This window comes from Entelurus aequoreus, linkage group LG22, assembly GCF_033978785.1.
Source record: "Entelurus aequoreus isolate RoL-2023_Sb linkage group LG22, RoL_Eaeq_v1.1, whole genome shotgun sequence".
NCBI classification, from domain to species: Eukaryota; Metazoa; Chordata; class Actinopteri; order Syngnathiformes; family Syngnathidae; genus Entelurus; species Entelurus aequoreus.
In genome coordinates, this window is record NC_084752.1 from 25,830,732 (window position 1) to 25,847,869 (window position 17,138).

Consider the following 17,138-nt stretch of genomic DNA (forward strand, 5'->3'; position numbering starts at 1 on the left):
TCCCCGGGAGCCCTAAAGGTTAAAAAAAAATTAAAAAAAATACATATATTTTGTTAAGGTTTGAAAATGAAAAATATCAAAATGGCCCCCCATGCTTAAATTTTTCTGTGTACGGCCCTCAGTGGAAAAAGTTTGGACACCCCTGAACTATATGATTTGCCTGAGAAGCTGAACAGGACAAAAAAAAATATATATATTATTATTATTTTCATCTAATTGTGGCATGTGCACAATAATGACCTGTGCCATGCGGTGAGATAAATGCTGAAAATGCAGTTTTTTGCGTACCTAATGTTGTAAGCGGTGAATTTGTATGCTGTTTATGACGTTTATTTTCAACTGTGTTTGAAAATATATATTCTTTGGGAGAGGGTGGAACGTGGTGGGTTTCATTTGCCATCTAAATTTGCAGACAGACTCAGAAAATGGTTTATAAATGTAACTGTGGAGCAAAAGTTGTGGAGAAAAAATTCAACCAAAGCATATCTCATACATGTTATCTTGAGTATGTTTGAATACATCATACAATCGGTCTACTTTAAATAATATTATACACTGCAAAAAGAGCTGACAAAATATAAAATAAAAATACAAGATTTTAGGATTTTTAAAAAAAAAAAACTAGGGAAATTATCCATGCATGCAGCTCGTTAATTTTACTTGATAAGACATTCTAAATTAAAATTTCTATATCTAGAAATTAGCAGGACTTTTAAGATACAAATAAGTATTTTATTCTGAAAACAAGCATTATTTTCTATGTCGGGAAAACACAAATGTCTTATTTGAATAGTTATTTTCTCAATTTTAATATTTCTAAACTAGAATGGACAATATATAATTATTCTTGCTAAAATTGGGATTATAGTTAATGACTAAAAATAAGTAAATAGCTCTTAAAAATAGGGAAATTTCAAGAATAAAAAAAAAAAAACCTGGCAAGTGGCAAATGGTTTGTAGTGTTGACGTCATTTATTTTGTGAATGCATGTTCTTGCCACAAATAAAAAATCTAAATGTTATTTTCAATGAACACGATTTGTTAAAGTAGAATAATATTTATAAACCCTCAACGTATTACCAGGTGTGAATGGATCATTTTTGCAGTGTGAGACGCGTCTTCTGGGATATTAGCGCGTTCAAGCCACTATATGATTAACATTGTCGCGGTCGAAGTGTGTGTGTGTGTGTGTGTGTGTGTGTGTGTGTGTGTGTGTGTGTGTGTGTGTGTGTGTGTGTGTGTGTGTGTGTGTGTGTGTGCGTGTGTCTGTGTGTGTGTCTGTGTGTGTGTGTTCCTGTGAGTGATGGAACCCTGGGCCAAATATTTAAGAGAGGATTTGTAGCTGCCTCTCAACATGTGGGTCTCACACCTCCGTGGCAAAAGGTCGCGCGTGAGAGTTAACAACCTTTCCTCCTTCCATATCTCCATCACACCGCTCCACAAATGAAACACCCCCCACATCCCGTGTAGGCGCCCCCTCGTCACTGCGGCCACTTCAACCTGCCGCCTCCTGTGTGAGCAAATGGCGTCCCCACTTTAAAGCGCAGCATCGCGGGCTTCGGCCTCCAATCCCCATCCCTCAAGCGAACATGTCAACAACACCCGTAATTGGATCTGTGCTTACTTTCTCTGCCTTCTTTTTTTTATTAGGGGTGGCCGGCCCATCCCGCTGGGGAGCTCGGTCCTGTTTTGGAGGTGTCCTTCCTCATCCTGTTTATCTGTCTCCTCGTCGACTCGCAGCTTCACCTCGAAGTGACTCGGCTAAAGTTCCACAAGCAGCAGGTAGTAATTACTTCACAGCAAGGTAATACCAACAGCATGCTGGGATGGCTTGGCACGGGTGCACGGTGGGACGCTGCTGGGCGGGGGGGGCGGTAGAAGAGTCTAGTGTTACTAGCCGCCTTTCATGTGCCTCAATAGAGATATCAGAGCAGCACGGAATACATCCCGCCTCGCCTAAATGACTTCTTGACTCCTCTGGCAGCGCAGTTTTTCCATGCCTGGTCAGAGCTCTCCATGTCCTCTGCGACCTTTCGCTATTCATTCTCGCTTCCAACGCTCACAAGTCACTCCCCCCCCCTCCTCATTTGGCAGCCGTTTCGCCTTTTGGCTGTGAGGCTTCTGCCATTTTCTATAGCAAACAAATGAATGAGGCTTTGAGTTAATGTGTTCCAGACCAATGACATTGGCGGCAAATAAAAAAACCAAAACAACAACAGTGGATAAGGGACTCGGAGGGGGGGGGGGTCAGCAAACACAAAGGTAATCACTTTGACCCTTAATTATTGCTTCCTTGGCAAAACATAAATAGCACCCTCGAGCTGTGGCCGTCATCACTTTATTTCCTCTCTTTCTTTCAACTGGAGCCTCTTGTTTTAGCAGGACATTAACATCACGCACCTCACTTCAGGCCCACGTTAATATTCATGATCAGCACCACGACTCTACATCAGGGGTGTCGAACTAAACAATGGATGTCCGCTAACGCTAAGAAAATGGAAATGCTGATTATCGGTCCTGCTAGACACCGACACCTATTTAATAACACCACCTTAACATTTGACAACCAAACAATTACACAAGGCGACTCTGTAAAAAATCTGGGTATTATGTTCGACCCAACTCTCTCGTTTGAGTCACACATTAAGAGTGTTACTAAAACAGCCTTCTTTCATCTCCGTAATATCGCTAAAATTTGCTCCATTTTGTCCACCAGCGACGCTGAGATCAATATTCATGCGTTCGTTACGTCTCGTCTCGATTACTGTAACGTATTATTTTCGGGTCTCCCTATGTCTAGCATTAAAAGATTACAGTTGGTACAAAATGCGGCTGCTAGACTTTTGACAAGAACAAGAAAGTTTGATCATATTACGCCTATACTGTATATACCTTTATATACATTTATACCTATACTGGCTCACCTGCACTGGCTTCCTGTGCACTTAAGATGCGACTTTAAGGTTTTACTACTTACGTATAAAATACTACACGGTCTAGCTCCATCCTATCTTGCTGATTGTATTGTACCATATGTCCCGGCAAGAAATCTGCGTTCAAAGAACTCCGGCTTATTAGTGTTCCCCTAGGTTTTGTGGGCTATAGAGCGTTTTCTATTCCGGCTCCAGTACTCTGGAATGCCCTCCCAGTAACAGTTAGAGATGCTACCTCAGTAGAAGCATTTAAGTCCCATCTTAAAACTCATTTGTATACTCTAGCCTTTAAATAGACCCCCCTTTTAGACCAGTTGATCTGCCGTTTCTCCTTTGTGGAGGGGGGGGGGGGGGGGGCACAGATTTGGTGACCACAGATGAGGTGCTAGCTGTCTAAAGTCGGGACCCATGGTGCACCACTCATCTGTGCATCAGTTGGGGACGTCTCTGCGCTGCTGACTTGTCTCCACTCAAGATGATCTCCTGCTGACCCCACTATGGACTGGACTCTCACACTATTAACTAGATCCACTATGGACTGGACTCTCACTATTATGTTAGATCCACTATGGACTGGACTCTCACACTATTAACTAGATCCACTATGGACTGGACTCTCACTATTATGTTAGATCCACTATGGACTGGACTCTCACACTATTAACTAGATCCACTATGGACTGGACTCTCACTATTATGCTAGATCCACTATGGACTGGACTCTCACACTATTCACTAGATACACTCAAAGTCCATTGCACCAATCGCCCAGAGGGGGTCCCCACATCTGCGGTCCCCTCCAAGGTTTCTCATTGTCATCCCATTGGGTTGAGTTTTTTCTTGCCCTGATGTGGGATCTGAGCCGAGGATGTCGTTGTGGCTTGTGCAGCCCTTTGAGACACTCGTGATTTAGGGCTGTATAAATAAACTTTGATTGAATGATTGATAGAAAGTCATTTTAGCTCAGGGGCCGCATGGTTGAAAATCTATTCCCAAGTGGGCCTTAATGGTGAAATCATGGCGTGATAACTTAAAAATAAAGACAACTCCAGGTTGTTTTCTTTGTTTTACTTTGGCCAAAAATAGAACAGTCACATTCTGAAAACGTACAAATCACAAATAATCCTCTGGACAAAACGCTTCAAGTTTGGTGAAAATTCTGACGAAATTGGTGCAGCTTCAAAAACACAATGGGAACCATTCAGCAACCGTTCTTAAGAACACATTTTGTTCTTAGGCCCACTTTCGAAGTTTTTAAGGATATTTTTGTATTCACCAATCTTTTCTAAACTGGGATTTGTTCGTAGGTAAGAACAAAATCTAAGAGTGCTCCAGAGCACTCTTAGGGTGGCCTATTTGTTCTTAAGTGTGACAAGTTCCCTTACTTCTATTGTCTAATGTTTAAATTAATATCATACATAGATAGAGATAGATAAGACAGACAGACAGACAGACAGACATATAGCAAAATGAGCAATACAAAGATATTTCAAAATACTGTGTGCGTGCACGCACGTACACACACACACACACACACACACACACACACACACACACACACACACACACACACACACACACACACACACACACACACACACACACACACACACACACACACACACACACACACTGCTGAGGATCACTACTTTGTTTTTCTCCACTTCTTGCAGTAGAACCTCCATTTCTGAACTCGACCAGTTTTTCTTCCGCTTCGGGGCTACCTCAGCCGTCCCCCCTTTCTTAAACTTACGTTTTGACATTATGTATTTCCCCTGCGGGATAATACAAATTTCTCTTCTGTAATCTGTTTGTGTTTTCTCTGTGTGTTTGATGTTCGGCTTTTCCGCCGGAATTGTGCCCTTATATGGGGAATTAAGGGCGTTTACCTATGCAAATTACGGAATTAAGGGTGTTTACATATGCATATTGGGGAAATAAGGGCGTGTTTATATGCAAATTATGATAGACACGCACGCGCTAACCATTTGGCATTCAGCAATTTAAGAACAGCAGGTGGGAACAATTTGGCCTTTTAAAAACACGTAATGAATTTGAATGGACTCCTCTTAGGAAATCACTTAGGAAGAAAGATAAGAGGAAAAATAACAGAAAGTAATGGAGAGGCACTGCCATAAGTTGGTATTGCGTTGCACTTCTTTCGACTAGTTGGGACTGAATCAATAGCACCTCTGCAGGTTGCAGTTAGGTAGTGCACTCAATTGCATCAGGACACTAATTCAACACACTTATCGATTAATGTATTTATCAAAGTAACTTAGTCTCTTTGAATATTTCGCAACATTTTACAAAAGCATACAGAGCCAACGCAAGCAATGCAACAATAGTTCTGGAAATAAGTCAAGGTGAACTACATTACCTCAGTGTTATACAGTATATAATATACATTTGTGCGATCCATTCATCCATTTTCTACCGCTTGTCCCTTTTGGGGTCGCGGGGGGTGCTGGAGCCTATCTCAGCTGCATTCGGGCAGAAGGCGGGGTACACCCTGGACAAGTCACCACCTCATCACAGGGCCAACACAGACAGACAGACAACATTCACACTCACATTCACACACTAGGGCCAATTTAGTGTTGCCAATCAACCTATCCCCAGGTGCATGTCTTTGGAATTTGTGGGATTTCCTACTAAATATGAAAACATGTTATATGACCCTCTAGACAATAAAAACATTATATTAAACATGAATAACTTTTGCAACATTGAATAATATATAAATAAGATATTCATACATAATTAAAATACAACTATTATATATATAAATACAATTATGTATAGATACGAAATCAATGAATAATCTTAAACTGTATTTGTTTATTCCTAGCATTTAATTACATTGATTGGGATAGCTAAAATTGAAAGTATAGACTACCGTTCAAAAGTTTGGGGTCACATTGAAATGTCCTTATTTTTGAAGGAAAAGCACTGTACTTTTCAATGAAGATAACTTTAAACTAGTCTTAACTTTAAAGAAATACACTCTATACATTGCTAATGTGGTAAATGACTATTCTAGCTGCAAATGTCTGGTTTTTGGTGCAATATCTACATAGGTGTATAGAGGCCCATTTCCAGCAACTATCACTCCAGTGTTCTAATGGTACAACGTGTTTGCTCATTGGCTCAGAAGGCTAATTGATGATTACAAAACCCTTGTACAATCATGTTCACACATCTGAAAACAGTTTAGCTCGTTACAGAAGCTACAAAACTGACCTTCCTTTGAGCAGATTGAGTTTCTGGAGCATCACATTTGTGGGGTCAATTAAACGCTCAAAATGGCCAGAAAAAGAGAACTTTCATCTGAAACTCGACAGTTTATTCTTGTTCTTAGAAATGAAGGCTATTCCACAAAATTGTTTGGGTGACCCCAAACTTTTGAACGGTAGTGTACATAATGTAATGTTTTTGCCCTGTAATATTCATTTTCATGTTCCTGTCTGATTTAATTACTACACTTGAAATAATTGAGTTATGTGAATTTACATTTTTGTAGCCTGTACCTAATCTTGAGTACTTCTAACTTAATCTCTGAAGTATTCCTGAGAAAGTATTTTAGTTGCTTGAATTTATGAGAAATAGTACTTTACTTAACAATCATTTGATTTTTTTTTGCCGTTACATGTATATAAGGGGGATGTATGTTTAATAAGTAGGGAAGTCATACTTTTACTCCAAGCAACTTTTGTAAAATTTGATGATTTGTTTTCTTCCATTTAAGTATGCAAGTTAATAATACATATATCATAATTGTTAATATATTAATAATGTAGCTATGAAAGTTCAATAACACAGTAAGTAGGCATGTGTATTGTTGGGATTTTATCTATACCAATACCAATATCGATATGTCTTATCAATACTGGTATTCATCGTCACGCTTATCGGTACTATGTGTAATTATTTTAAATAAAGATGCGAAAAATAATAAAAACATGTCATCACCATTTTATTAGCACACTAGTTTGTGCACCAGCAACATCATGATTTAACATCTCAAATCAGGGAAGTGTTTTGTAAACACTCGCTTTTTAGGTCTTAAACAAGGCGACTATGTTAACAGTGCAAGGTGCAATGCAGTTATGTCATCATCTTGTTAAGACCACACAGATCCATCACTGTGTTTCTAAAAGAGTAAAAAGTTGGACAATATCGGAATATCGGATATCGGCAAAAAGCCATTATCGGACATCCCTACAGGGTATACATCCCTAATAATAAGGTTGCTTGAATCAAATTTAGAATGTCTAAGACTACTACCTACACCTTCTTAATACAAATACTAAATGGTTCCACCTGGATAGCGGCAAACCTAACTTCGAACATTTCACAAATCACAGACGTCATAACATCGTCAAAGTTCACCTTTAAGCATTCACACACAGCACCAACATTTTTGTAACAAGGGTGAAGTGATAGAAGAAAGATAAATATACAATGCATCTATTTGTGGCAGCATAGGAGAATGGTATGTATACGTTTCACTTTTACAACTCATTGCGCATAACTGGGGTGAGTTCAAGGAGCCTTGATTAGAGTTAGAAGCAGATGTGTCACAAGTTTTGAAAGACAGAGGGAGACTTAACTCCGGGTGATGTCCTAAAAATAATATAATCATAATAATAATTTGTTGCTGTGATTCGTATTATTCAGTGATAATAATCCTATGTGAATCAAATAATCTCTACTTTACACTCTGAAGTAAAGGAAAACTTGAGTTACAATCATATTTAAGTGAATAATGATTATTTAAATTCATATTCCGGTCACTTTATATTGAAATTGTTGGGACTTTTTTGTAAAAATATATTTTCTTCAAAAAGTAAGAAAACAAATTACGTTTTTCACATGTGTTTTCATAAGCTGGTTTCAACCAAATCAATGCAATAATTAGTATTGTAGTGCACGTAAATATACCAAGTATGTGTATGGGGCGGCAAAGTTTGGTTTAGGGTGGGATGGGGGGGGGGGGGGGCCCTTAAAGAGTGGGCCCGGAATTTTGTACTTGAATTAGGTACTTTTTTCCATCAGTCCAAACCAAAGCATTTTCATGCATAAAAAGTCCATAAAAACAGAAATGTAATCAAACTTCACATACTAAAAAAAGGCAACCTGGGAGTTCCTGCTGTGTGCAATGTATTGCAATTGATATATTCCAGCTTGTCCTGCAGGATAGATAACTTTTACATCATGTTGTAAGAAACTGGCCAACTATTTTATGTTCACACGTGAAAATCGAATCAAAGCAAAGAATACAAACTGTTTTGTGTTTGTTGTTGCCGAGCTGCCTCAACCTTGGCTCTTTGCAAGGAAGTAAGGCAAACACTACACTTGAGAATAGAGCTGACAACATGTACATCATTTAACTATGCTTAACAATATCTGGGGATGTCAGTTGTCTGCCTGAATAACTCACATCAGACAAACTGAGCTTTCATTTACTTAGCGTCCTAATCTTTAAGTCCTGTACTCACATGACTTGGAAGGGGCAGTTGGGCGTGTGCAGGAACTTGAGCTCTTTGATGGAGCGCTGAGGAACCGTGTTGAGAGTGGAACGACACCAGCACCGCTCCACCAGACTGATAGGCTTTGCTGTAAACACACCGCAAAATACAAGAACCAATATTATTAATGAACAATATCAAAAACATTTAAATGATTAAGCTGGAACGAAAACTTGGGGAAAAAGAGTTAATCTTGACAAAAACTTTAAAAAAAACCTAATAAGAATTTTGTATTGACTGCACTATATCGTTTAATACCTACAATTAAAATAAAACAATGATGTATGTGTCATGCAATGCTTGCATAAAGATACAGGCAGGGGAAAATGGGTTCGTTGTCTCTCAAATTGTGGTATGGAAACGTACAGAATTTGTACATATACATATATATATATATATATATATATATATATATATATATATATATATATATATATATATATACACTACCGTTCAAAAGTTTGGGGTCACATTGAAATGTCCTTATTTTTCAATGAAGATAACTTTAAACTAGTCTTAACTTTAAAGAAATACACTCTATACATTGCTAATGTGGTAAATGACTATTCTAGCTGCAAATGTCTGGTTTTTGGTGCAATATCTACATAGGTGTATAGAGGCCCATTTCCAGCAACTATCACTCCAGTGTTCTAATGGTACAATGTGTTTGCTCATTGGCTCAGAAGGCTAATTGGTGATTAGAAAACCCTTGTGCAATCATGTTCACACATCTGAAAACAGTTTAGCTCGTTACAGAAGCTACAAAACTGACCTTCCTTTGAGCAGATTGAGTTTCTGGAGCATCACATTTGTGGGGTCAATTAAACGCTCAAAATGGCCAGAAAAAGAGAACTTTCATCTGAAACTGGACAGTCTATTCTTATTCTTAGAAATGAAGGCTATTCCACAAAATTGTTTGGGTGACCCCAAACTTTTGAACAGTAGTGTATATATATATATATATATATATATATATATATATATATATATATATATATATATATATATATATATATATATATATGTGTGTGTGTATATACATATATTAGGGTTGTACGGTATACCGGTATTAGTATAGTACCGCGATACTAATGAATCATATTCGGTACTATACCGCCTCTGAAAAGTACCGGTATGCCCCCCCCCCAACCCCCGCAAAAGCAATTCTTTGTATCTGTAGATGATGCTACATATGTAAAAAAATAAATAAACCACATGCACATGCACCAGTCGAGGAAAATGAGCAAACTACATAAATAACATCCACATCTTGATGGATTGAAAATTAACACCAACGAGTTGACTAAATTAGCACATAATTTATTCAGAAAGTATAAATAACGAGAAATAAAGATATAATACTATTAACCACAACATGTAAGTGGAAAAAAACAAACAACATTATGATTTGTACATTTTCAGAATGTGCTTGTTCTATTTTTAAACAAAAAAAAAACCAACAATCTGAAGTTGTCTTTATTTTTAAGTTATCGTGCTGTGATTTTACCAGTCCTGCCCACTTGGGAGACGATTTTTCTCCACGTGGCCCCCGATTTTAAATGAGTTTGACAGTGAGTCTGATAGTTTATTACCTCTTTGTTGAGTTGTACAATGAGAGGGATGCAGCTTTCAAGCCAACGCCTTAAACTTTAATTTAATGTAGGAATGTTTATTGAAAGATGTTTTGATGAGTTATTCGTACTAAAGAGCAAAGAGTGTGACAACCAACCAATTAAATGCCAAATGACCAATCAACAAGACGGTGCAGTTGAAGATAAATGCAATAATGAATTGTTGGCTCCCTTATGTCTTTGTCATCCCTCCCTAAAACCGTGTTTAATCCACTGTAACATGTCTTTCCAAAGCACGGGAACATATGAGTTTACCTGCTATTGCTCTCCACAACGTGTTCATTAAAAAGAGATTAGTCCCTTTTTTTTTGGAACCACTTTCTCTCTTTCACATGCACACACAGACGCTCGCAGAATTTTAGCCTTTCACTCGGACAGCATTCAGCCGGACCATTCTCCCACTAAAGGGTCCTCAACATTCAATTTCTAACGTTGCCCTCTTTCATAAAAGGGCCCTCTGTGGCTCACACACCGCATCTGCGGTCTCAGTGGAAATCACCCTAAGTACATTCTTAAAATGATTACAAATGGCCCCTGTGCCACCAGCATGGAGGCTGGCGAGGCCCCGTGCAGCACTGCAGATGCACGCTGATAACATCAAACATGAAAGTATAATATTCACATTCCAAAATAGAGCTTGCAGATGGCCCAAATATGTTGATGCTTATCAAATGCCCTATGTTATAGCAAAATGTGTTAAATGTGGTTGTTTTTTTTCCATTAAAAAGCAATGTTGAGACAATAATTAATCCACAATATCCCTTTTTTTAAATAAATAAACATTTTGTACCCAATGTAGTTAACAAAGTGTTCTTCAGCGGTTCCGCATATTGTTCCTGACACATGTTTATAAATCAGCACCAAATGTGCCACGACAAATGGCTGAGGCCCAAATAATATCAGCCTAATGACGCGCACCCTTTTCGGGGCCCATTCTAATGCAAAGCGGAGGATCATTATGCAGCATGCAGCGCCGGGGCCACAAGTGAGCATCCGCCGCTATCACCAGCGCATTGTTTATCCCTAATTAGAAACTAATTAAAAGAAAGCACAGAGAAGAGCCCAATGCACACATGTCTTTAATATGCGATCAGGGGGTCCTAGCGGGGCAGAAACAACAAGCTTAGCATCATGCAGGCCAACCTTGGCTGCTCGCCTGGTAAAGAACATAAGGGGGGCAGTTCGCTGCCCAGACCCCCTTCCAAAACAGTCATTTTTGTCGATTCTTGTACAGAATTTTAAAAAAAGCAGCAAAATTGTATGTGATTTTAATTAACTTTTAATTGTTACACTTGCTCCATGCATGATTGGGTTTCCCAATAAATAATGTGCAACACCATTGATTTGAAGAAATACATGGTCAAGCAAAGTGCAAAGATGGCGCAAACAAGAGTCTTTAATAAAACTAAAACTTAGAATTAATGGGATCCATTTTATGCAATTGTTTTAACTATTAAATGAACTTAAAATATGACTTTTTTATTTTTGTGGTTAGTAATGGATACAATATGTTTCGAAATGCAGTGCAAGTGTAAGCCAATGTGACACGTTATTGTTTTTTTTTATTAATGCTTGTCATGGCGATGGAAATGATGAGGCGATAATAACAGTGATTGGTTTGTTTGTTGTTGTTTCATGTTTTTGATCACTGTTATGTTGGTATTATTATCGTTGATACTGTTGATATTGTTTTTTTTTTTTTTTGGTGTTGTGTTTGGGTGTTGCGTGGCTTGGATTGGTTTGGAATTTTACTATTATGCGTTATTATTGTATTGTTATGTATTGATTTGTTGCACTGGTTAATATTCTGTGTGATTTTAATAAATAAAGTAGAAAAAAAAATTAAATTGATATTAAATGTCCATTTAACCATTTTCTTCATCATTTATATTTATTTAGATTTTTTTATTTTATTAACAAAAGCCAAGATAAAACCGTGTTTTATTCACACCTAAATGCATGCATTTTCCAAGTTCCTCAAATTTGAATAAAAAACAATGATTTGGGAATAAGCGGTAGAAAATGGATGGATGGATGGACTTAGATTGTGATAAATTGAGCTTTGAAATTGGAAAATAAACCATATATGTTGTAAATTATAAAAAATTGGGTTAGCAATTTCTTAAGAATATATGTTTTTAAGAGAGAGAAGAGTATGGTAATGAAGACTTCAGCATCCAAATTAATTCAACCTGCAGTTTGGAAGAAGTACTTGAAATAAATTAAAATAATGTAATATTAAAAAAAAAACCATGACATTCATAACCATTTAAGACGGAGTGACTCACCGGTGCTGATCGGTCCATGTGTGATCACGGCCAACAGAAGCATCAGTGGCAGCAGTTTGACATCCATGCTGTGGCTGTGACTCTCTGCTACAGTCCCGGGCTCAACTGAGGCCGCCAGCGTTGCATTGTGTTAAATCCTCACACGGGAGAGGGAGAGCGAGAGATCGAGGGGAAGGAGGGAGTCCCACTTTCTCAGAAGGGGGAGGGTGGAGGAGAGGGGTCCCAGCATGAGGAGGTGAGAGGGAGGAGGAGAGAACTGCGGAGAGCCAGGAGAGACTTCCTTGCTCGTAAAAAAAAGAGTTGGCAGGGAGTCAAAAAGGGAAAGTCTGGAGGATATTTTTTCCTCCTTTGTTCTATTTGTCAAAGGCTCGATGGAGTTACCTTTTCCAGTGTAACATTGATTTATATCAATGTGTCCCTCCTTTGATGTTGCGGAGCATCTTTCACCTTCCAAAACATCTGTCACACACGCATGGAAGTTTGGGTGACCTCCCAGCAGAGCTCCCTGCTGTTAACTAATATTATTGTTGTATTCCGCATGTATCAGCCAAGTGTGACTATTGTCTCTCTCTCAATAGGACGCATGCACGCTGTAATGTAAAATATGCAGCTCTGGCTTTTATTACTTAAAGTTTGGTAAACTAGTTTGGTCGCTGGATGGAAAATGCTACTACTAATAATAATTAGGGTTGTACGGTATACCGGTTTTAGTATAGTACCGCGATACTAATGAATCATATTCGGTACTACACCATCTCTGAAAAGTACCGGTCCGTACAGCTAACATCCACTGTAATGATACCAAGTACAGGAGCGTATCCAATCGATACTACTAATATTATGTAGATATTTTTTGGCATCACATCTTCTTTCGTTTATTTTTCCAATTCATATTATGTTTATAAACTCATGAAATATGTCACTGGACTAGTGTTGTAACAATACCAATATTTTGGTACCGGTACTAAAATTATTTTGATACTTTTCTGTACTTTTCGGTACTTTTCGATACTTTTCGGTAACTTTTTCTAAATAAAGGGGACCACAAAAAAATTGCATTATTGGCTTTATTTTAACAACAAATCTTAAGGTAAATTAAACATATGTTTCTTATTCCAGTTAAGTCCTTAAATAAAATAGTCAACATACAAAACAACTTGTCTTTTAGTAGTAAGTAAACAAACAAAGACTCCTAATTAGTCTGCTGACGTATGCAGTAACATACTGTGTCATTTATCATTCTAATATTTTGTCAACGTTATTAAGGACAAGTGGTAGAAAATTAATTTTTAATCTACTTGTTCATTTACTGTTAATACCTGCTTACTTTCTCTTTTAACATGTTCTATCGACACTTCTGTTAAAATGTAATAATCACTTTTCTTCTGTTGTTTGGATGCTTTACATTAGTTTTAGATGATACCACAAATTTGGGTATCAATCCGATACCAAGTCGTTACAGGATCGTACATTGGTCATATTTAAAGTCCTCATGTGTCCAGGGACATATTTCCTGAGTTTATAAACATAATATACATTTTAAAAAAACGAAAGATGACGTTGTTATGCCAAAAAATATCGACGTAATCATAGTAGTATCGACTAGATACGCTACTGTACTTGATATCATTACAGTGGATGTTAGGAGTAGATCCACCAATGGCGTTTGTTTACATTTTGATGCCGGTGAGCTACGGTGTGCAGTGAAGCATGTTTAGCTATTCCTCGACCTGCAGGGATGATACTTGTAAGAAACTTTCTTTATTTGTCACCATGGAGACCAGGATTAGTGATTTAGAAGTAGCTAAAACACTGCCGACGGCGGATGGACTTTAGCCGCTAGCTAGCTAGCCATGTCTTAAATCATCTCTTTCTGAGGGTGTTTCAGTGTTATAACTTCACCTTTATCGTTAGTTTTTAAGCCAAAATGCGTCCGTTCTCCCTTTTCTGTCTACACACATTGTCTGCTTGTAAGTACTCTGTGATTGTGCGCTGCCGAACATGCTCCTCTGCTCGTAAACCAGCAATGACACGACGTGACTTCGCCGAAGGTGCGGGGGCTTACGGGACCGGTACGTTTCAGAGGCGGTATAGTACCGAAAATGCTTCATTAGTATCGTGGTACTATACTAGTACCGGTATACCGTACAACCCTTCCCTGGACACATGAGGACTTTGAATATGACCAATATATGGTCCTGTAACGACTTGGTATCGGATTGTAACCCAAATTTGGGGACGGCGTGGCGCAGTGGGGAGAGTGGCCGTGCCAGCAACCTGAGGGTTCCTGGTTCGATCCCCACCTTCTACCAACCTCGTCACGTCCGTTGTGTCCTTGAGCAACGGACGGGTCGTGGTTAGGGCCTTGCATGGCAGCTCCCGCCATCAGTGTGTGAATGGGTGAATGTGGAAATAGTGTCAAAGCGCTTTGAGTACCTTGAAGGTAGAAAAGCGCTATACAAATATAACCCATTTACCATTTGTGGTGTCATCCAAAACTAATGAGTCTATGATTGTCGTAAAAATGTTCTTTATCACATTGTTTACTTTCACACGTCCATTTAAGATATGATTCATGTATGATGGGTGTGATTCACTACAATAGTCTAACAGCTGCTGATGGTGAGGCAAGCAAGGTTTACTGGTAAAAGAAATGTGGCAATAGTCTACATCAGGGGTCGGCAACCCAAAATGTTGAAAGAGCCATATTGGACCAAAAATACAAAAACAAATCTGTCTGGAGCCGCAAAAAATTAAAAGCCATATTACATGTGTCATGAGATATACATTTAATTAAGAGGACTTAAAGGAAACTAAATGACCTCAAATATAGCTACAAATGAGGCATAATGATGCAATATTAGTGTACACATCGCTAGCCTAAATAGCATGTTAGCATCGATTAGCTCGCAGTCATGCAGTGACCAAATATGTCTGATTAGCACTCCACACAAGTCGATAACATCAACAAAACTCACCTTTGTGCACTCACGCACAACGTTAAAAGTGTGGTGGACAAAATGACACAGAAAAAGAAGTGGCATAAAACATGTCCTAGAAAGTCGGAGAAAGTTGTAAACAAACTAGACGGTGAGTTCAAGGACCGCCAAAATTAGTAGGACAAAACGGCGCTCGCCAAATACTCGAATCAGTGAAGCATTTTTAATATAAACAGTGTGATTTATAACAATTGGGGAGGTTTGTGTCATGTTTGTCCTCCTACAGAAACCATACTAAAACAAAAAAATTGATTTTTTCCCCCCTCATCTTTTTCCTTTCTTCATACATTTTTGAAAAATCTCCAGAGAGCCACTAGGTCAGGGGTCGGCAACCCAAATTGTTGAAAGAGCCACATTGGACCAAAAATACAAAAACAAATCTGTCTGGAGCCGCAAAAAATTAAAAGCCATATTACATGTGTCATGAGATATACATTTAATTAAGAGGACTTAAAGGAAACTAAATGACCTCAAATATACCTACAAATGAGGCATGATGATGCAATACGTACATATAGCTAGCCTAAATAGCATGTTAGCATCGATTAGCTCGCAGTCATGCAGTGACCAAATATGTCTGATTAGCACTCCACACAAGTCAATAACATCAACAAAACTCACCTTTGTGCACTCATGCACAACGTTAAAAGTGTGGTGGACAAAATGAGACAGAAAAAGAAGTGGCATAAAACACGTCCTAGAAAGTCGGAGAAAGTTATACATGTAAACAAACTAGACGGTGAGTTCAAGGACCGCCAAAATTAGTAGGACAAAACGGCGCTCGCCAAATACTCGAATCAGTGAAGCATGTTTAATATAAACAGTGTGATTTATAACATTTAGGGAGGTTTGTGTCGTGTTTGTCCTCCTACAGAAACCATACTAAAACAAAAAATTGATTTTTTCCCCCTCATCTTTTTCCATTCTTCATACATTTTTGAAAAATCTCCAGAGAGCCACTAGGGCGGCGCTAAAGAGCCGCATGCGGCTCTAGAGCCGCGGGTTGCCGACCCCTGGTCTACATTGAAACACAGGGTAAGGATACACTTCCAGGTCAGAGGTGACTATGACGCACTAATTTTTTTCGCGCATGCGTACTAGGTCGTGTTGCGCCGGCGGATGGAGGGGTGCAGGGGGTCTTAAACGACCTTGTGTGTGTGTGGGATTTACCCTGGATAACCTTAGAAGGGGCCGAAGTGAACCCCCAAGTGTGAATTTTGAATCAATTGTTGTTTTCATTAAATACAATTAAATTAAAGCATCGACGGGATAAGGAATGACACAAATGTGCTAAAAATAGAACATTTCCAAAGGATTGTAATTATGATATTTCATGGTGAAGTAGAAGCAGGGACAGGGAACACATTCTATTTTCAGGTAGGGTAAATTCACCCAACAAATATGCAACCAGATCAATGTGCAGGACACTTTAAGAAAACAAGTGTATTCTACAGTTAATTTGATCCTGTATTTTTATACATTTTATTTCCAGGCAACACAAATGGCGCCGATGCGGTGGAATTACCCGTAAGTGAGATGATGCCCCAGCAGGTGGGAAGATGGAGCTTAAATGGTCCGTAAAACACTTCATACTACATCTGGAAGTGGGAGAGACTAAAACACTTGGCAATATGATACAGTCCTGTGTGTGTGTGTGTGTGTGTGTGTTCTTGTATTTCTGCCCTTCTTGAGACATCAACAAGGAAAAGTACCTTCCATATGAGGACCGGTGAACAAGTTAGGACATAAATCATGG

General features: G+C 38.6%; 1 protein-coding gene across 1 annotated transcript in view; it reads right to left on the reverse strand.

The window, feature by feature from the left end:
- The window catches only part of LOC133639267 (stromal cell-derived factor 1-like), a 35,606-nt gene extending 20,136 nt beyond the window's left edge, over positions 1-15,470 (reverse strand). Inside the window, exons 1-4 of the mRNA XM_062032462.1 lie at positions 15,362-15,470; positions 12,765-12,842; positions 12,384-12,663; positions 8,435-8,552 (exon numbers count right to left, since the gene is read on the reverse strand). Coding sequence (XP_061888446.1) covers positions 8,435-8,552; positions 12,384-12,450 — 185 coding nt within the window. The 5' untranslated portion in view covers positions 12,451-12,663; positions 12,765-12,842; positions 15,362-15,470. The remainder of the gene's footprint in view (positions 1-8,434; positions 8,553-12,383; positions 12,664-12,764; positions 12,843-15,361) is intronic.
- Positions 15,471-17,138: the final 1,668 nt, after the last annotated feature.